Source organism: Sturnus vulgaris, chromosome 1 (genome assembly GCF_052056855.1).
Source record: "Sturnus vulgaris isolate bStuVul1 chromosome 1, bStuVul1.hap1, whole genome shotgun sequence".
In the NCBI taxonomy this organism is placed as follows: domain Eukaryota; kingdom Metazoa; phylum Chordata; class Aves; order Passeriformes; family Sturnidae; genus Sturnus; species Sturnus vulgaris.
The window spans coordinates 56,019,902-56,041,419 of NC_142243.1; the positions used below are offsets into that span (position 1 = coordinate 56,019,902).

Below are 21,518 nucleotides of genomic sequence, written 5' to 3' on the forward strand. Positions count from 1 at the left end.
TCCACTTTCAACAGCTCTGCTTGCAGTACAGGCTGGAGATTAAATCCCGCAGTGAACGGAGCCTGGGCAAGAAGGTGGTGAATCACAGCCGAATGCTTTAATTAGGAGATAAAGAAGTGCTGACATGGTCTTGGAGTGCCCAGGGATGTAGCCAGCTGAAAGGCCTCCTTCAGAAGCCTTCACCTAAATCAGACTGGGTCTCTCTGTGTGCTCTGGTCTCCATTCCAGCATTTTGCTGGGAAACAGCTTAGTCAGTGGTAAGGTATCCTTAGAAAAAAGGAGCTCTGAGGGCAAAGAGGTGGTTGAGAGGAAAAGCAGTCCAGAAGAGGACTGGATCCCAGAGAGTCTTTACAGATCACAAGACTCTCTGGGAATACTATGAGAATATTTCTGGTGAGGAGATTTTGGCATACACAGAATGGAGAACTGTGATTCCACTACAGTGATACCAGTATATAATATTATCTATCAGTGGTGGTTACGTACACTCTTCCCATCACTTGTGTATTGAAAGGACAGTAAGACAATCATCAGGTTTTGCTAAATGTTTCCATGTTGGAAACTCAGCTATTGAAGATCACTGCAAGAGGACAAAGACTACCAAGCAGAGGGGAAAAAAAACTTTAGAAGCAAACATGCTGACAACTATAGCTCTGTATCCACTAACCTCTAAAGGATGTACTTTGCTTCAAATGGATACATTTAGCAAGAAAATTTTAAGGATCTTATCACAATTGCTTATGCATAACACATGCTACTTTAGATCCAGTTTTGCCTTTAAGTACCAGGATGTAGTTCTCATAGAACAAAAAACAAAAAAAATTACATCTAAATACGAAGAGAGAAAATGGGTAACATGCTGAGAATGGCTAACATTGCTGACTTCAGCAAAGTTAACAAGGACAGAAATTCACTGAGCATAACTCAGCTTCCTTGACTTTACCTTTTTGTTGAGACAAAACAACATATTAATTCTCAGTTATTCCCCTCTTCTTTGTTTATATATATTGTTAATATATATATATTAATATATGTATGTTTTATAGATATTAATTAATTAATTAAATATATATTATATATATATAATATACTTTTTTCTGTTACTTCAATTTTCTGCTTGCTAGGCTTCCATCATATTCCTTTTACAGGTGAATAGTATAATACATCTTGTCACTGATAACATCAAAATTCTTGCACACAGTTGAATACTGGTACAGATTAAATTGGAAGGTACTATTGTTTTCACATTATTTGCCTTTTTGGAGGCAAATTTGCCTTTTGGAGGCATGGCAAAACTAGGACTATGAATAGGGAAGCATATCATTCAAAGTAAGCACTTCATTCAAAAATTGTATGCTGTGTAGTACCTTTCACTGCTCTGAGTTTATGTAAAGTGCTATGATCATCCATTGATTTAACTCCTATGGACAAATCCCACTGTACATTTTTCTTTGCTTTCTGTTTCAACAGAATTCTGTGGCTATCAAAATTGTCATTATCTACCCACAGGCAGTTTCAAAATACCCACAGGCATTTTGCTTAGCTACTGCTTTGGAAAAAAGTAGTGCCATACAAAGCTGCAAACCTATATGTGTAAAAAAAAAACCTGTCATTTTGTGGTATTTCAACCTGTAAGACATATGCTGGAGGTCTAAAGCTGCCATTGGTAAATGAGCCTTAATGTTCCTATGAATTCTACATAAGAACTTGCTAGCAGAAACATGTTGCTTAAGGCAGTCCTACATAAGACAGCAGGCTGAAAGATAAATGGGTCCCTAGGCAGAAACTGATATTTTTTCTTAAGTATGAGTGATTATAGCACAATTTCATTAACTTCTAGCAAAGACTTTACAGTGCCAACTGGAAATATAATACCACTGTGGATAAATACACATTCTGGCTTAAAAAGTCCTGAGTATAAACTGGGAAGAAAATTATGAACACATCTAAGTATCAAGCAAGTATTTACAATATTATTTAGGGTAAAATCCAAAAGAGAGTCTGCATGTTGCATCACAGGACACCCCCAAGGAACACAGAAAAATGGTGCTGGGAAGTCTCAGAATGCTTGCATAATTGTAGGCAGAGAGCACAGGCTGTGTTACTTATTACCTGCACTAATAGGAAATTAAAGACATCAATTATAAACAAACAAATAAGATATTCTTACAAACTTAAGAAGATATACTGTGGTAAATGAAATCTTAATGGTATTGAACATTTGACACCAGATCAGAAGGGTAAAACTAAACTATAATACAGAAAAATGTGAATTATTGAATTACCATTATTCTTCACTACTTATACAGAAGCAGAATCACTCATGCTAAAACAATAACAAAAATATATTCCATTGAGTAACAGCTTCAGTGATGGGAAGTAGCAACTCTTGTAGCAATCGTCCAAACTTTTTAGGGTGAGGTAAATTGTATCTAAGAGCACCAAAAAATTAGCTGAGATTGTCAATTTACATTCTCATACACTTGACTGCAAGTTCTTGGAGTAAAATATTTAGATGAAAGGACAGTACTGTGGAATCCAGCAACGGAAAAGTCTAGACTTGAAAACTGGTGTTTCATGTAAGAAAAGAAATGTGAGTCCAATGTACATAACAGAAGACTATAAAAAGAAAAACATGTGCTTAATCATATTTCTTTCATTCATACTTATACATAGATCATACTTAATCATTACTTATAATCCTGCTCCTAGTTCTGTCTACTGCACTCAAAATCTTTCCATGAGCAAAAAAGAATGTAATATGGCAAATGGAGGTAAAAATTCTATGTCAGTCCAGCTAATGCTAAGAGTACAAAAATTCAAATTGTCTAATTAAAAAAAAAGATTAAAAAGTCTATGAATAATAAAGTTAAGTTTCTACTCCCTTGTGGCTACTTTTATTCACTTCCAACCACAGCCCTTTTCCTTTATTCCCAACCTGAAGGTTGAAAGTTGCACAACAGCCATCCACAGCTGCAGATCACACAAAGAGCTACTTCTTGTTACATGGGGGCTTCATCTGTGGAATTTACCAAGAGGAAATCCATCCAGAGCAGGCACCACTCCATACATGGGCAGTGGCAACTGCTATGCTATCCGAGATACATATAGGTCAGACCAAGGTAAACTCAGACATGCCCTGGGACCCTGTATTCTCAGGCCAACACAAAGCCTCTGTCATGATTTCTGTCACTAGTAATGTCAAAAATCATGTGTCTGGGCTACAAGTTTACTTTTAGAAAAAAATAACATTGATGAATTCCAAAAGGTTAGAAAGAACTATATGAGTTTCAAGTAAATGAAAATTGTCCTTAAAAAAAAAGGAAAACAAGAAAAGAAAAGCTAATAGGAGAAGATATCACTTATAAAGTATTCATGTTTATTTTCTGTAATGAAAGAGGCTTCAGCTAAGTGGTTTTACTGTGTTTGTCTTACTGTAATCCATGGCAATCTTTTCTTTCATTCCCACTGAGTGATTTAGCTATAATTCTAATGAGAGATACCTTGGAAAATTTAGCAAAAACAATGTCTTCAATTATCCCTGAGTATCCCTGCTCAGGATTTATAAAGTACAGGTTGAATACCTTAGAAACAGAAAGAAGGGACTATAGCATGAATATTCTAATGCACTGCTGGATAGCATGGTGCTTGCTGTGATAATTAGCCATTCACAATTCTCAAAACCTGCAAGAAAGAATAATTGCCCTAAATGCCAAAATGCTATGTACTAAAACCTACTAATGACAGGTAGGTTATTTTTCACCTTATTACAACTTTTCTTGTTTTATTCAAAGATCTCATGAAGATACATGTTTATATCCCTAGGAGAGACTTTTGTCATTTTTTTTTCATTGGGTGGTATCATCAGTATGTTTTAGCAGAGAGCATTTTATGCTACTTCATCAATTACACCTCTATAGTTCAGAAGAATTAGAGCAAAAGGCCTGAGTAATCAGAACATGAGGAAAATAGACACAGAGTATGACTGGACTATGTCATGAGTATGTGCCAAAATGTTGGGTTTTTTCTGTCTTCTGAACACCAAAGTATAAGGAAACTTTGAAAATTAACATTAACCAGCCCAAGTTGACATTTATATTTGAGTTCCCATTTTATAATACAGTAAAGTATCTGGGACCTTAAAAAAATATAGATGCATAGCCTAGATGCAGATTTTTCTGTATTTCTATTAACATTTGTTTTGATCCAGTATTTCCAGAATGCCATGGCAAGAATCATGACAAGTATGTACTACGCAGAAGTTCTGACACATCACTATTCCATTATTTTAATTCCTGCCAGTCATTTTAAAGGCAAAAACATGATATAATTTTTAAAAATTAATTTCAGTGTATTTAGCCTTTCCATTTTCTCCCTTGGTAAAGGGGCTTCCTTTTAAAACTTTTCTGACCCAAGCCTATTATATGTCTGTAATTACCATAAAATTTAAATATTTAGAATTCATTCTCACTGGAGCTGAAAATGGCTAATGAATACTCTATGACTACTGATCATATAAACAACCAGCATTTAGAAGCACATTCAACAACACAGAGAAAACACTTTGCAGCCTCTGCCACCAACCAATTACTCTCGAAGGAGGGACAAGTTGATCTAAAGGTTCCTTTCATAAAAAAAAAAGAAGACAGATTTCTTATCATCAAATATCAGCACTGGAGCTCTAAGTACTTTCTTCTTTGATATAGCATTTACAAGTTGTCCATATGTTCTACCCAATTAAAACTGTGGTTGAAACAACATGGACTTACAGAGTATATTATTTTAAACATGCACCAAATCTAAAGCAACTTGTTCACTTCTAAAAGCCTAGGAGTTGTGTAAAGGTCCAGGAGCAATATTTGGCTTTGGTATATGGGTGTTTTTTCCTCACTTACAAGAACATAGTTATTGATCATATAGGATTCATTGATGCAGAAAGCTGTTTTATTTTCCCTGTGTACAACTCTTTGCCCTCTGCCCCAAGGATTTAGCTTGTGCTTAAACCATTTAAACAGCTATGTGGCTTATATGTCTATCCAGTTTAAAAGTCTAGTTTCCCATTTTTAAGTCAATTTACTCTTCATTCTGACCAAAGATTTCTATAGCTACAACCTACTGTCACTTTTTATAGAAAAACCAGTAAACTTCGCAATAAAAGTAGCAGTTCTGCCAAAACAAGAAAAAGCATTGTTCAAGCCCCTCAAACCTTTCGTAAAGCAATGCTTACAGGTTCCAATTCTGCTTTTTAAGCCTGCAAACACTTCACTTTTTAAAGTTCTACACATTCCTCAACTCTTCCACTAAAAACTTTCTCTTTCTTTCTTTCTTTCTTTCTTTCTTTCTTTCTTTCTTTCTTTCTTTCTTTCTTTCTTTCTTTCTTTCTTTCTTTCTTTCTTTCTTTCTTTCTTTCTTTCTTTCTTTCTTTCTTTCTTTCTTTCTTTCTTTCTTTCTTTCTTTCTTTCTTTCTTTCTTTCTTTCTTTCTTTCTTTCTTTCTTTCTTTCTTTCTTTCTTTCTTTCTTTCTTTCTTTCTTTCTTTCTTTCTCTCATATTCTAGGATAATAAACTACCTATTTCAACAGAGGCACAGACTTTAAAAAAATACTTCATATTACAGTGATTAGCAACTGTATTTTCCTTGACTGCTTGTACTTTGGTAGGATAAAATAAATGACCCCATAGGTGTACTTCTGTTAGGTTTAAATAATACATGAAAGTGACTGGTAGCATTAAAAAGGAGAAAGCATATTTTTCAAGGACAAAATACTGTGTGTTCAAATGTATTTCTAACATCAAATACTAGCATTATACACTTAAATCAGGAACTTCTTTCAAAACATAATTTTACTGTTCAAAGAAAACTATTGAAACTACTGTGTACTTTTATGAAACGATACAATGGAACTATACTTTGCGGAGCACTTTTCATACAAACTGCATTATGAAATGTACCACAAAGATAAATAATAGTTCCACAGTCAAATAACAAACAATTGCAGAGAGAAAAAAAAAATTAAGTTATGAGAGATGGAGAAGAATATATTCTACAAAATTTGAAAGGAAAATAGAGTCAGTAAGACAGATATAAAGGCATTCTTAGGAGGCAACAACAATAAAATGAAGGTTTTCAGAACAGATAAAGTAAGACTCTATAAATAAATAAGATACACAAGGTCACTACTATATAAGCAGATAAAAGAGACTGAGTTACTGCCACAGACTTAAAGTCATCATTTATTTTCTGCCATTTTCTGACTAATGGTCATATAGCCAGTGAAATAGTAGAAAGTTGAAACATGCTGACAACCACCAATGTAAAAGTATGAAAAATTGGCATGACAAGCCCAAGTAAGTGCTTGCAAAATAAATACATGGGGGGGTTATTTGACTAAACACTGGAGTAGTTAACCATTGATGCTATGATTACTCTTAAGTGAAAATAAGAAACCACCAGAGAAAAGTGGTTTTTCAGTATGCTGAAAAACTTATTATTTGTGGAGGTCCTGAATCAAAGAATCAGATATTAATAAAAGAAGAGGTATTATAGCTATTGGCCCCTTGAGCAATGTTTCAGATGAGTGAATTAAATACAATGGGCACCATACCATGCAGGAGAGATCTTATCATAGTATTAATAAAAAATATAATTTTAAAAGGTAACTAGACCTTTAGAGAAGATAAAGGAGAAAGAAACATCAGTAAATTCTACAATGTTGAATTGTGCTGAATCTGAGAAAGGAGTAATTTTATTTGTTGAGTTAATGATTTTGAGAAGGTCAGTTTGTATAATAGCACCAAGTAAGTGTGTGGCTGGAGTTCATTGAGCAACCACAGAGGAACAGTCAGACAGAACAAAGGTGTACAGTACTTTAAAAATTGCAGAAATTGTGCTATTGAAAAGGCAGATCAACCCCTTAATATAAAAGAGAAAAAGAGCACATATTGCCTTTCATGTGGAAGTGAAAATAAATGATAGGAGTTAGATTTCTTCTTTCCCCCAGAATTCTCTGTAGGTTGGTATTCTTTTTACTAGAAAAGTGAAAAGACAGGCAAAAGTAGCAACTACCTTCACTAAAACTGACAATGAATTTCCAGCTTTCTTTTGCAGAATAGGAAGTTAATAGATAAGGTGTATCAAAGACTGTCCTTGTGTTTGTGTACAAATTGACTAGCACCATCAGCTTAAAATGTCTAGAAAACTTTTCTCTCTCTTAAGTTTTAGGGATTTTATCTGAAAGGAATCTGGAAATCCAGGATCAGTAACATCAGTAACATCCTTACACAGGAAGCAAACATGTTAAGTGAAAAAATTAGAAGCCCTTTTGAATTGTGAGGCTTAGTGAAACGAGCACTGAGAGTAAGACAGCATTTTTATTTGACTCGTATCACAGGTGAATTGTTCTATATTTATTTAGGACTAATTTCTCTTATTTGCTTGTTCATTAACTGTCTGAAATGAAAAACGTAAAGAAAATTTTGTATGTTATTTCAATAGGGAATAAATCTTCTTTTTAGAAGATAACTTTCCATAATGCGTTTAATACAGGGGTCATTTAATGATTTAAACTTTGAATATCAAACTATATTATACTCCATATTATGCACCAGTTCTTCTCAAAAACCTGAAAGCATTTCCCCTGCAGTTACAGTATAGTAAGCAGTAGTTAATCTATCAATCACAGTTGAGTCAATATTTCTGAATCACATTTCACAGTATTTCCTTAGAAATGAATACTTAAATCTGTGAGAAAATAAGGATGAACAGATATAAATAAACCAAATAAATCCTTCTACAAACTTGTTTAAATCAATCTCTGAACAATGATCTACAAAAGCTAGCACTGAGTAAATGAAATCCATACAGGGTCATACAAGTTAAACACAACAATCGCAATATTGTGACATGAAAAACTGTAAGAAAGACCAATGAAAGCTACTGCTTAGACTAAAAAAATCTGGATGATAAATATTTTTTTGCCAAAATAGAAAGCTGAAGTCAAATTAACTGCTGCTTTGTATCAAGTCTGTCTTAACAATGAGACTTATCACAATGAGAGAAAAATAGAGATGTTATTGGCAGAATGCCAATACATATCTGGCAACAGATAAATGCAACAAATTACAAGCAACAATTATATTTTCAAGAAATAAGAATCAGATTTTTTCCAAGGCACAAAATTATCTCTCTAGGTCTGATGTCTATAATCCCCTAGAGAAATTGTCTGCTTTTGTTATATCATGTCAGTTCAGTTTAAATTATGGATCCAAGGGTCCCTGTAGGCTATTGTAAAGACTTTTGAATCCTAGGTACAATTACAAACACAAAATGATGTTTTTCCCATCTAAGCATTTATTTATACTATGGGATTAAAATCTCTTCTCCAATTCCCCCTAACAGAAAAGTATTGTACTAATTGGCATTGGAACACTGAGTTTCTTATTCACCAGCATTACTTCTAATAAGAAAAATGGATAAATTTATTGAGTATTCCACTGAAAAAAACCATCAAAATATCTGCCAATGTAAAGTACATAGGTATCATTTGTATGCTTTTTCTAGAAATCCAAAAGTAGGCTATGATAGTTTACCTCCCTCACTTGCCTTAAACCTAATAACAAACCAGCTGCTTAGGTTTCTTTGGCTTCTGCTTTGGCTAATTTGCACTTTTCAAAAAATAAATATGCCAAATTTTGCAAAATTGGTGTGCAGTTAGTATAAGGTACCTACACTTAGCAATGTTAAATCCAGCTTACAGGCTGTGCACAGAAGCTGGCCTGAAAGATACTTCTGCTTCTACATTCTCCTAACAAAGGAAAATCAATTAATAGAGCCACACCAGGCACACATTTCTGTCTGGATGTGTTCTCTGAGAGAATCAAAGCCTGTTTCTCCTGCCACAGTCAACTGACATGCTGCTGGTCTGAATATTGAGCATCAAACTGGGACCCACCACAGATGGGGGACACTCACTTGAGCACATAAGGACACATGGGAGGAATTCTAGAGGTGCTAAACAATCAAACTGGCTTTGGCTTCACAGGAAATCTTCTAATAAATAAGTCTCTTGTTTATATCTCTCATTACATACATTATTTGATATAGCCTTATTTGCCATAAAATGTCTGAATTTCTTAGTCTCTCATAATAACATAATGGCCAATTTTACTGGTGCTTCAAAATGTTATCTTAAAAAATTTAGAGCTCTGATGCAACAGCAAAAGCCATAGCCTAATCATCATAGAATAAAATTAAAGAATTACTTGGGTAGGAATAGGCATATTTTCATCTTTTTATTTTAATTACAGTTTTATAAGAAAGTTCCACAGAATGTTATCTTATTCCTCAAAATCGAGAAATTTTTGTAGCAGAAATTGAAAGAACTAAGTGCTAGTAAAAATTTTGTTGCAAATATACAAATATAGATTTAATATAAAATTCTGGAAAAAAATTTATAGCTATGAATTTTTCTCTTTTTTTTGGCAATATACTTCACTGCTACAATGTCTTAGAAATGGCAAATATAAAACATATTTATTCTACAGTTATAAATGAAGCATTGCTCCATTAAGTGTTCCTTTAAATTAAAAGGTCTTGTAAAAATAACTTTACATTTGGGATCACTCAGGTAAGGATCAACCTTATGTTATTTTTTAATCTTTTTTTTTTATATTATACCAGGAAAAATAGAGCACATTTATTGTATAGATTAAGTATTTTCCTTCTGCTGAAACCCAGTTCTCTTAATATCTCTCCTAATCTAGATCTCTATTCAATATTCATTTCCTTTCTGCACCCTCCTTTTTAAGAACAGCTAATATAATCTAATCTGCTGGTGACATTTACAGGGAATGAATGAAGACCTGTTTACTGAAAACTTATATTAGTTAGTTCATTTAAACTATCTTTCCAAGAAGATATCAAGCATTAAGCAAGTAGTATCTGACACATATTCCTCCAAGGACTTTTGTTCTTTCCAATTTCTTAGAAGAAATCTGTTCTCAACTTCTCATCAAGAATTGCCACCTGCTTTTAATTTGATGCACAACAGAAATCTACAGACTTACAAATACTACAATGTTTCATAAACTCTTTGTGCAATAACTATAACTCTATTCAACATAATGCAGGAAGGAAGATCAATTTAACTGGAAATAGGTTTGATGTGGAACTAGAGAGGCAGAGTTCAAATCTCAATGTTTATGTGTCATCCTGGTAAACCACGTGGCCCCAAAACTACTTATGTGCCTACAGAGAAACTTATATAGAAAAAAACCCAAACATCTGGCTGCTTCACCACTTTAAGTTTACATAACAAGCAAGGGAAAAACCAAATCTCTCTTCACTCTGCTGTCAAACCCTTCTGCATCCTCCAATTAACCATATCACGTGCTGAAGTACAATACAAGGATACAAGTTCTCCCCTCAATATGATGCATGTATGTTCTCATTTGAGATACTTCTAGGCCATGAAATTCTGCCTATGTTCATCTCAATACCTTGCTCAGTATTTTGGCTGTGGTTAGTCCCATTTTTCCATGCTTATGTCTCCTTATTTAGGCTACACAGAATTCAAGCTCCTCCCTTGTGACTCCATGCCAGTGCCACAGGCAGAGAGAGCCACAAAGTTTAGGGGAGCATTAGCACATATAAACACTGTAAAGAATCTAGGCCTTAACCTTTCTTTTGCTGCATTTTCTTTAAAGGAAGAGGTAATGAGAAACACAACAGAAATACTGGGATGCTCAGGAATTTAATATTACTGGCTAGAGAAAAGCATAAAACAAGTAAGGTGAACCTGTTCTATGCAATGTGATAGTAGCAGAAATGGATTTGATCACATTTGTTTACTTTTAGGTGTCACTGTATTGTTTTGCAAAAGATCTGTGAAATCAGTATCTGGGAGAAATATGATATTGAACAGGAAATAACACCTTCTTTGATGGATAGGCAGCGATTTTTTGAAAGAGTCTAATCACTAGCAACCACTCACTACCAGCAGAAATACTGAAATAAGCACTTCTTTTTGAGAAAATGAAGCTGGAGAGATACAGAGACAATATTAAGCCTAATGCGTATATCTAGACATTATTACTATTACTAATGATTTCTAATGATGGCATAGTAATATTTTTTTCCATATTTTAAAGAGCAGCCTATAACTACTACAAGACCACTTCTAATCTATTAGACTTATAACTATTTCTTTAGGCTCACACCAGTATGAATATTCTGCATGAGTTCAATATGCTCATTTGAAATTTATAATGATTTCTGAAGAAAAAAGAAATAATGTAAATCCAGCAGGAGCTGAACAGTAAGGCAATTTCTGCTAAAAGTCAGGCTCCATCCACAAATAACTATAGTTATTTGTAGCAGTGTTTTATGCAAGATAAACTACTTATTCTGGGGACTTGCTTGCCTGTATGAACAAGAGATGGACTCAACATTTTAGTAAGACAGACATTTGTTCAAAATTATTACTACTGAAAGATATTGCTGGATTATGAAATGGTTATTCTATGGTTTAACTTCTTCATAACATATCCAGTACAAATTCTAGTAATCTAACAGGATTGGCTATCCTCCAGATGCACATACTTCTAATGAATGGGTTAAATTTACTCATAACTTGATACCTGATTACAAATTCAGAGCTCCAGTCATAATCATAATTGTACTGTGCAGAAAGAAATGCCTACAATAATTGTATTTCCAGTATCTGGAAAATATTTAGAGCACATGCTATTATTATTTATTATAGCATTATGTTACATCTATAAAATTAGTATGCCTAATAATTATAGAATATAATCAAATATATTACAGTCAGTAGTAGACAGTCTACTTGTTTGGATTATGATTATCCATTTTCTTTTACTGGGAAAAAGTAGTAGAAGTATTGTTATTCATATCTAAGAGATTCATAGTTAACAAATGCAAATGAGAGGATAATGCAATTTTAGTCTTATTTAAAGATTAGTAGTAATATAGACAGTTCCTGAAACTTCTTTGCATTGGTTAAATTTTTCATAAACTTTGAAACTGAGACAACAATCTGGCTTTCTTTTTTTTTGAGAATGAATGTATAGAGAGTTTCTTTAAGAATAGCAGCACTGTTCATCCACGAGAAGATATCAAAACCACCTAAAAATAAGCAATCTACATAATATATTACCTTTTTCAGTTATGAACTGATGAGGAGCAATAAGTGATGAATAACTTGAGAGAGTCATCAAAGCAGTTCGACTTCAGAGCTCAGTTGAGTAACCAGGGAGCTAGTTTCAACAGTTTTATTATGGGATCAGGTGAATATTTCGCATCTACTCTTACGAGAGTATAAATTTCATGTCTGAGAGAGCTTTGTGGATGTTTTCTCGGTGGTCTCATCTTCCCCACAGGAAAAGACTCAACTGCAAAGCAGGTTTTGCCTTCAGTCAGGTCATTGTTATGTCATCTGTTCCTCATGCAGAGCACTGCTGGATGATGTCTGTCTAACCACTGAACTGGCAGAGGAAGGGGAAGAGCAGCAAGGAAGGGCAGAATCCTAAAGACTGTGTAAAGATCTAGAAATTAAGAACTTTTATACTATTTGGCATGATGATTTTTAACTCCAAAGAAACTTTGTCTTGCTGCCAGTTACATTGTGGCCATATTTTTGTACCAATATGCTTGCTGTGTTCTGTTATTTAGAAGAATTTTTTCAAACTTTGATTGGCAATCAAAAATCAGTTGATAGAATGTGGCTGTATGGATTAAAGCTGAAGGCTGGCACTCGGTCATACAGATTGTATCCCCATAGCAGGTAAGTAATAATCATCCAGAAATGTTCTGCTGCACATGTCTGATTACTTAAATTAATCTTTAACGTGAAATTATTCTCAAAAACTGGCATCTAATTCATCTCTCTGTGTTACAGATAGAATCACACTGTTTACACTTTCACAGAACACCAGAAACAGGCACATGAAAATTTTTCATTTCTCCCCCAGTTTTTTCACACGGAACACAGAAATCTTCATTAAAATTGTCTTGTGTGCTTACATACTCTCCAATGGCAGATTTGACACTGTATTTTGAAATCATTTTAGTATTCCCTCATTGTGATTAAAATCCATAATTCTAGCCACAATAAATTCAGGAAAGCTTTGGAATTCTCTGAGACTGCCAGAATAAATGAGTTGTGAGTAATAATTCCTGTTCAATATCCTGTGCTTAAATTTGAAAGTACAACAGTACCATCTGGACTGTAACAAGAAGTCAGGTTAATATTAAGGAAAGGAGGTGAAAAGGGACCTGTGCTGTCATAGGCAATGCAGCATGTGGATCACTGTGACAACAATGCAACTTCCATTGATAATGCAATTATAGGTAATTAAGAGACAGAAATAGGGATGATTATTTTTTTTCTCAGTAGCATTTTAACTGCCTATTCATACCTGCATGAAATTTTATGTATTTATACTATTTAACTACTATAAGAGCCTGACAGGGAGACAGAGGCTTTCAGAGGGGTCTTAAAATGCTGTTTATTGCATAGACGAGGTTACAGCAGTTGAGGGTCGTGGGTGAGCCTATAGCTGCTGGCCATAGGCAAGCCGTGTGTCCTGGAGCCCCTCTAGTTCTGGTTACAATGCATTATATACTTTTCATTACAGAGCATCTTAATACATGACTACCAATCAACATCATACACAATACCTTTTATATTTACATGTAACCTATCAAAACTGCTAAAATTACCATATTGTGTTAGTGACTAGCCAGTCATTAGAGTTACTGCTTCATATTAAACTTTGGGACTTGCTCTGCAATGGAAATTTCTGAGATCTTTTCTCTACTTGCAACATTGGCTTTCTTGTTTGCCTGTGAAAATCCTTGTGTTTGGTCGAAACATCTTTTGTCTGAGGTGGATTTATCCTTTGCTCTAAGCCATAAAAGCCCTTTCCAACTCACTTGCTCTTTGTCTTCTAGTTACCCAGTAAGACTGGCTCAGCAATTCTTCTATATCAAAACTTGCTTTCATTCCTATAGAACCATTTCTATATCTGCAAAACTCCTCCGTTAAATTCTTGTCCTTCTGAACAAAGTACTGTTAAAAAGAGAATGTTCCTTAGCTTTGGTGCGCCCCTGTAATTAGATCTCAGCTTGCAATCTTTGCTATGAATAAAAAAGCTCGAGTGAGGAGGGGAAGACAAAATAAAAAGACACTAGATCAACACTTGAATCTCCCAAGTACAAGTGTAATACTCTAACATCATTATTCTTCTCACATTTTTCAAAACTGCTGCAAATACAATGCAAAAACCTTTTCCATGTCAGGCAGAGTTCAGCTCAGAACCTGGGACTTTGGAAGCAGTTACCCTCAGGCAGGTGCAAGCTAAAAACTCAACAAACCCTCAGTAACTTTTGTTATATATTTACTAAGAAAACTCTACCCTCCTTACTAACCACTCTGGCTAATGATGAAAAATACCACTATTTACAACTTCACCTTTTGTCCCTTGAACCAAATGACTGAAGCCTGCAGTAAGAATAACTCAATGTGCCAGCTTATCTTTTCGCACAGTGGGGGCTATGAAAGCAATTTCCATGTTTATGATGATGATGGCTGAAGCCTTTATGATTCAGATCCAAGCTAGTTTGAAAAAGCAGGAAGATCCCACTACTACAAACCACAAGTATTTTCCCCTTTCAAAGGAAGTTAAATTGAATTGATATATAGCATACATGGTACTTGTATTCCTTAACAGAAAGACACATAAAAATGTTATATATAATGTCATATTGTAGCAGAAGTGCTTGAAAACTCTTCTTTGCAGGTGCTAATAAGACAGCCATGAAAATCCAGTGAGATCTAAAGCTTGGCATTGTTAATTCTCAGCCAAAGGGTTTGTTCTAAAGTCCAAAGTAACAAGAAATAAACTTGGTCGTGAGAAAACAACAAACAACAAGCTTGATTACATCTCAATCATAGAAAAAAACAAAGCCAGCTCTAAGAAACTTCTTTGGATACTATTCTAATTTCCTGTGACTATACAACTGCTACTCTGTTTGCAACACAATCTTCCCGTGCTGAAAAAACATAAATGTAAGACATACAGTTTTAACTTTTATAAGCATGATATCAGTGCCCAAGGTGCTAGAAGAGAGAAACAGACTGAGAATAAATTCTCTTATATAAAGAAAATATAAATACACACATATGTAAGCATAGATAAAACACCGTTATTTATGCCAAACTCTGTTCATAACACAGATGTTTATATATAGATAATAAACCTAATATATAATGCACAAAAATATAGAAAGCATTTCTTTTCATATCATAAAAGGACAATATATATCACTTTTATGTGGCACATGACATTATATGAAATATTTGGATGTATATGATGTGTTATAAAAAGAAATAACTTCTAAATAGTAACTTCTATGAGAAGTTAACTTCCAAAATAAGCTACTCAACATATAGGATGCCTTAAGTCATATATTTCATAAATGTATCATAAGGCTTTTATACTAATTAACTTACACTGTAAGTTACTTGCAATTACATCATAATATATTTCAAAACCTTAATTCTGATTATCTTTACTATAATAATCGATTTTTTCTAATAGAAATTGGCATAAATGGGTTCAATCATTGAGATCAATATAAATTGTTGCATTAGCTTAAATTTATCCATTGGAGGAAAAGCAGAGACTTAATTAGCTGTATCTTCATGTCCTTTCTTTCAAGTCAGTTTACATTTCCTAAACCAAATTAAAAAAAAACAAAACAAGTAATTCAAATTGACAAATAATGACCCCAGAAATTCTTTTTAATTTCAGATATGTGTGAGGAGACAGAAAAAACATTATTGCTACAACACCAGCTTGTCACATGCTCTTTTCGTTATGACTTCAACATTCAACAGGTCCATAAGGAGAATCAATATAAAGTGGCCTGACATGCCAGAGCAACTCACTGGTACACTGCAAAGCATGTCCTTTAACGTGGAGATTGCTACAGTGGTACACTGTGTCTGGCTGGGATGGAGTCACTAAATTAATCTTCTTCCCAGCAGTCCATGGGCGTTGTGCTTCCCAGCTGTGGCTAAAACCATGCTGGTACCAGATCACTCTTTTAGCTGCTGCTGAACAGCGTTTGCACAGAAGCACCAAGGCTTCTCTCCACACCCTTCCTCTTAAATGCCAAGAGGAGAGGTTGGGTAAGAGGTTAGACAAGGACATAGTTGTGTAGCTGAGCCAAACTGACACTTTGGGAGCAGTTTCCATGGGAAATCCCATTCTGTACAACAGCATGCCCAGCAATAAAACCTCAAGGAATGAAAGAGGAAAGGAGTATGTTCAGTGTTAGGGAGTTTCTCTTCTAAAACAGCCATTATATGTGCTGAGGTGAGGCTTTGCTTTCCAGAGACCAGCTGGACATTTGCTTGCTGATGTAAAGCAGTGAATAAATTTCTCTTTTTGCTTTGTTTACATGTGCAGCTTTTTCTTTTCTTATTAAATTATCTTCTTAATCCACCAATCTTTTTGCCTTTCGTGTTTTTCTCCCCATCTCTCAGGATAGGGAAGAGGTACCCTAAAGTTAGGGCTGGTGTTTGGCTACTGGCCATGGTCAACCTACCACAACTCATTTAATGCAAATGGATGTCTACATTTCAGGAAGAGAAGGCATTTTGCAAGACCAAAGCAGTATGCTGTATTTTGGTTTTTTTCACAGTAGCATCTATCTCTGAGAGTCTCTTAAAATAAAGTATTAAATTAAAAGAACATATATTTCTTTACCACAACGATGCAGATATTTGTTGATGATACCCAAAATCACTGAGTGAGCAGAATATTTATCCTTGGAGATATACAAAGCTCAACTGGTCCTGAGTAACCTGATGCAGCTTTGAAGTTGGCTCTGCTTTTAGAGGCCAACATGAACTCCAATAGTTGGTTATTACGTGAATTATTCCAGGGTTCTCTGATCTAGTACTCCTTGCTTCTTTCAGAGCACTATTTGAAAAAGCCATTTTCAGCAGGCTTGCAATGACTTTAATGTAAGGTAGTTTTCATGATAAGCCAAGCTGCTTTCAAGAGTTGGGCTACTTGTTCTTTCTGTCTTTCCTGGTATTTTCTTTTTTTCACCAAAAAAGAAACCATTAATCAGAAGCAACAAAAATGAATACAGGTAAATGGTTGAAAAGGTAGTGTCAAAGCAAAAGGCTGCTCTGATTCTCAGTTACTCTTAGACTGGGAAAAAACCAAACCCAGTAAGCATTACTTTTATTAATTTTGAGCATTTATTACATTCACTGATGTGCAAGCATGCAGACCTGCTTTAGTTCTCTGAGGAACACAGGGAAGCCAGAAAGGGCTGAAGCCAGGAGCCACAACTTGTACTTGCAAAAATGTCTCCATAACAGTCATCTAAGAAATAGGCAAAATGTGTGAGGAATTTCCTCTATTCAAGGCAGCCATATTATTGACATATAGGCAGAGCCTGACTTACAAGAACTTTTCACCTTCTCTGGTGAGTGGAGAGATTTGAGAGTTGCTTTCCACAGCACCCTACACAGTCTGCAATTTAAATCCATCATTGCCATCACCAAAGTATGGTTCCCATTACTAAAAAGGTACGAAGGGCTGCATCACTGGCAGTATCAGGACCATCTTGTCTGGATCGTTGTATATTTTCAGAAAATGAAGGATGTATCAGTGTATCAAAGTATGGATGATCTCTCCACAGCTTACCTGTCAATAATGGCACACATATCAATGGTGACATTGGCAAAGCTTCCCAGCTCTCCTTGCTCCACTGCATGCAAATTGACCAGCTGATCATCCACATGAATACTCTTCATGCATCCTTGAAAAGAATGCTCAAATAGTGAGTGATCCGAGTCATTCATCTGTACAGGAAACCCTGCAGAGAAGCAAAACAAAGAGAATTAATAACCTCATCTACTATGACTTAAGCCAGGATTTTTTCAAAGGAAAAGAAACACACATTTCCTAGATGAGGGTAAAATAAAAGCAGTATGGTAAGGAAATCTTATAAAATTAATTATTTACATTGCAATGTTATTGATTTAAGTAATTGTCAACAACCTGGAAAAATTTATACAGTACAGCTGATGACTCATTAATTTTTGTCTAAAGGATGGAAATTTTCTGCTATCCTTTCCTCCATGAGAAAAGCGTGCTTCTCATTCCTTTTTTCTCATACAAATATTCTTGGAGTAGGAAAAGGATTTATCTCCTTGCTATATTTTAGAACGCACATTCTAATTTCTATGATTTTTCTGGCTAAAAATGCAGCCATGAGGTGAATTTCCAGTTCAGCCTTCTCTAGAACTAGGTTTCCAGTCTTTGTCATTGTCTCGGAGTGACTGTATGATGCCTATATCCCCGAATCGTCTGTTCTGTTGGTGTTGAATATTAAATTCTGCAACTTTAAGACTGGCTCCAGGAGTGAAAGGGGGGAAGAAGAAGTGCAGAGTTTGTTATCAGAGACTGCACTGGCTCCCCTGCATTCCTGCACACAGACTGTGTTGTCTGCAGTGGACAGCAGGAGAGAGCTCTCCTTTGCTCTTGGTTAGTTTTCTGGCTAGCTGAGGCAGAGAAGCCCCCTGGAGTGTGGGAATTTTTTTTCCTTTTTTCTTGGAATTGTTCGAACCTGCTGTGGACTGGAAACCCAGAAGAGCACCAGGAGCTCACACCTGTGTCCCACCAGGCCTGGCCTGGCCTGGGCTGTGGCACTCCCCAGCACAGGAGGGACTGAGAACAGACTGAGTGAGCCGGGCTGCAACCCACGGAAGGGACTCTGCTGAATTTGTCATCTCTTTGGAACAGCGAGAGGTTTTGCTGTTTAGTATTGTTCATTTTGTGCTGGGGAGTGCTTTGCCTGTTGAATAAACAGTTTTCTTTTTTTTTCCACTTATCTCCAATTTTTTTTGTTCTCTTTTTCCCCCCCCCCCGAGCTGACTGGGAGAGGGACTGCTTGGAATCTTTTTTATTCTTTTTTTTTTTCCCTGGAAGGACCTCATTCAGAAGTTTCCTCCCAAATTTGTCCTAAACCAGGACAGTCATTTTAGTTTTCTGTTCATGGGTGAAGAATATTTGTCCTGGAATCTTTATGTAAACTTAAAAATAGTCCTAAAATCTAATGCCCTTGATCACTTCTGAGGAATCCGAGGACATTCTGTATTATTTTCAGTTATGCCCTGAATACATTCATTTTCTTGTGTGTTTGAATATGGTTTGCAAGAGATGAGAATGACTTAGTCTCTTGCTCAGGTTAAAAGGCAGGGAGACAGAGCATATTTGTAAGCAATTGTTTAACTGAATGCCCTTCAGAAGTGAACGTGTCAATTTACTTGAGAAAAATGTCCTTGATAAGACAATGGAGAGACTCATTCACTACTTACAAATCTTTAACAATGTACTCCCTGAAAAAGACAGAATCCATTTAAGATGGGAGCAGGAAGGAAGGAGGGGAGGGAATGACAGTTTACTGAAAAGAAAAGAAGGTAAAGAAGGTAAAAATCCTGAAAAATTCATAATGGTGTTGCAGACTTCAGCTAGGTAGATGGCCAACCATGCAGTACTTGTCTGACAAGTGTAAAATATTGTACACATTTGCTATGGTGGCTAAGACAGATTTTACAGCTTTTATTTCTTCTCCCACTTTTCTATCCACCTTGCCAATCTCCAATGCCTAATGGCCTCCTCAGTAGCATTTGTGGAGACAGGAGAATAAAAGATTATCAAACTGTTATTATTTGAATAGTGGCAGAAAAAAGTGATGACCCTAATTTTAAATTTTGTTCCTGAACACAGTTTTTCACATGCAACATAAATACTTGAATTGGCTGAAAAAGAAGGCAGCAAGTGGAAAAACAAGCAAGAGGTGCTTGAGGTCAGAAGATGCCTAATACGGCACCTATTACTAAAAAATCCCACAACTAGTTACACATAATTCTTTGCCAAAATCTAATTAAGATACATTTTAACCAAAAGGCTTTGCCAGAGATTTAATATTATTATTAATGCTTTTTAAAAGTTTCTAAAGTGATCCTGCCCATCAACTAAATTTACTTTTGGTAGCTTCTAAATTTCCTTGACTCACTTCAGTAAGCACTCAGTTCAGAGTTCACTGGTGGCACAGAATTAATCAGGGATGCTATAGTAATTAAGCTGGGAAAATGCTAAAAGTTAGTTATGACATGTATCTCAAGAAGCTAGGCTTGCTTTGAGGTTGCACCACCTCTGGACTAAAATTATGACACTCTTAGAGGGAGCCATAAACTGCTATGAGATACGTCTATAACCATGCCACACTAATACACATTTGAAGGAGAAGGAAAAGCTCCCTGGAATCTCCCAAATGCCTAACTAGTGCATAATAACCTCATGAGATCAAATGCCAGCTCTCAAAATATCCCAAACCAACCAACCAACCAACCAACCAACCAACCAACCAACCAACCAAGCAAAAGTGCTAAGTATGGACTGTAGGAATTGTTACTTTGGACAGGCAGTAAAATCAAGTTGTAGGGACGTGACCTATATCGTCTTTCCAGCATGGCATTGGCTAGCAACTTACCTGATGAAAAGAGGGCAGGGCTTTCAGAAACCTGCCTCCTAATTTTTTAAAGTTGTTCTTTCTAGTGACTGATTAAACTGATTTATGTGAGGCTTTACAGCCAGCAGTAGAGAGAGACAAAAGTGCAAGTTAGTTCTGCATCTTTGGTGGATGCAAGCACAATATTTGCATGTTCCTACCACACACTTTCCCCAGTTATTTTTAAACAGCTTACTCTTTCAGTATAATTATCTGTTTTTGAACTGTCACTGAACCCAAGGAAGAATCCCCAAAATAACACAAAGCATATTTTCATTTAGATCTTTAGCACCAGAGCAGGGCAGGAAACCTGCATATCACCTTTGGCTCAGAGCACTTCCACAATTCCTTTGGTTTAAATATTAAATTCATGGTTATCAGCACTGGGGTAAACAGTAATATTCATGTAAACCCTGCAAAGTCAAGGAAATTATACAGATGTATCTGAATACAATGAAAGATTATCCACCATCCTACAAACCTAACTGAAAAATAAGATAAAACCTGAGAGCCACAATTCACTATTCACATCAAAAAGAGTATGAACCAAATATCTGTGTTAAAAATGTATTATTAGATTCAAGAATTTGAGACCATTCCAGAACTAACAACAGAGGTATTTCAATACATGATTCTTAGCTTCACTGCCCCTGAAGTATGGATTATATTAGTGCACAGCTATTATTGCTCTCTGACACTTTCTGCAGTTTGCTACTGGTTGAACCTGCATACAGAAAAGTGGCAGCTGGGTTCCTCAGCCTCAGTGGTGGCCCCAGGTCCTCAGGTTTACTGGCTGGAGCAGGAGGGAGTTGTAGGATGGAGTGGCTGGAAGTGGAAGCTGCTCCTAACTTAACTACATAAATCAAGCCTGACTCTATTATCCAAGAGAGTGATGTAAAC

At 35.5% G+C, this 21,518-nt stretch overlaps 1 protein-coding gene across 3 annotated transcripts in view; it reads right to left on the reverse strand.

The window, feature by feature from the left end:
* CNTNAP2 (contactin associated protein 2) overlaps positions 1–21,518 on the reverse strand; it is a 1,082,030-nt gene that overhangs the window by 398,415 nt on the left and 662,097 nt on the right. For all 3 annotated transcript variants that reach the window (XM_088167403.1, XM_088167401.1, XM_088167409.1), the window contains one exon: positions 17,747–17,918. In XM_088167403.1, the coding sequence (XP_088023529.1) occupies positions 17,747–17,918 (172 nt within the window). The remainder of the gene's footprint in view (positions 1–17,746; positions 17,919–21,518) is intronic.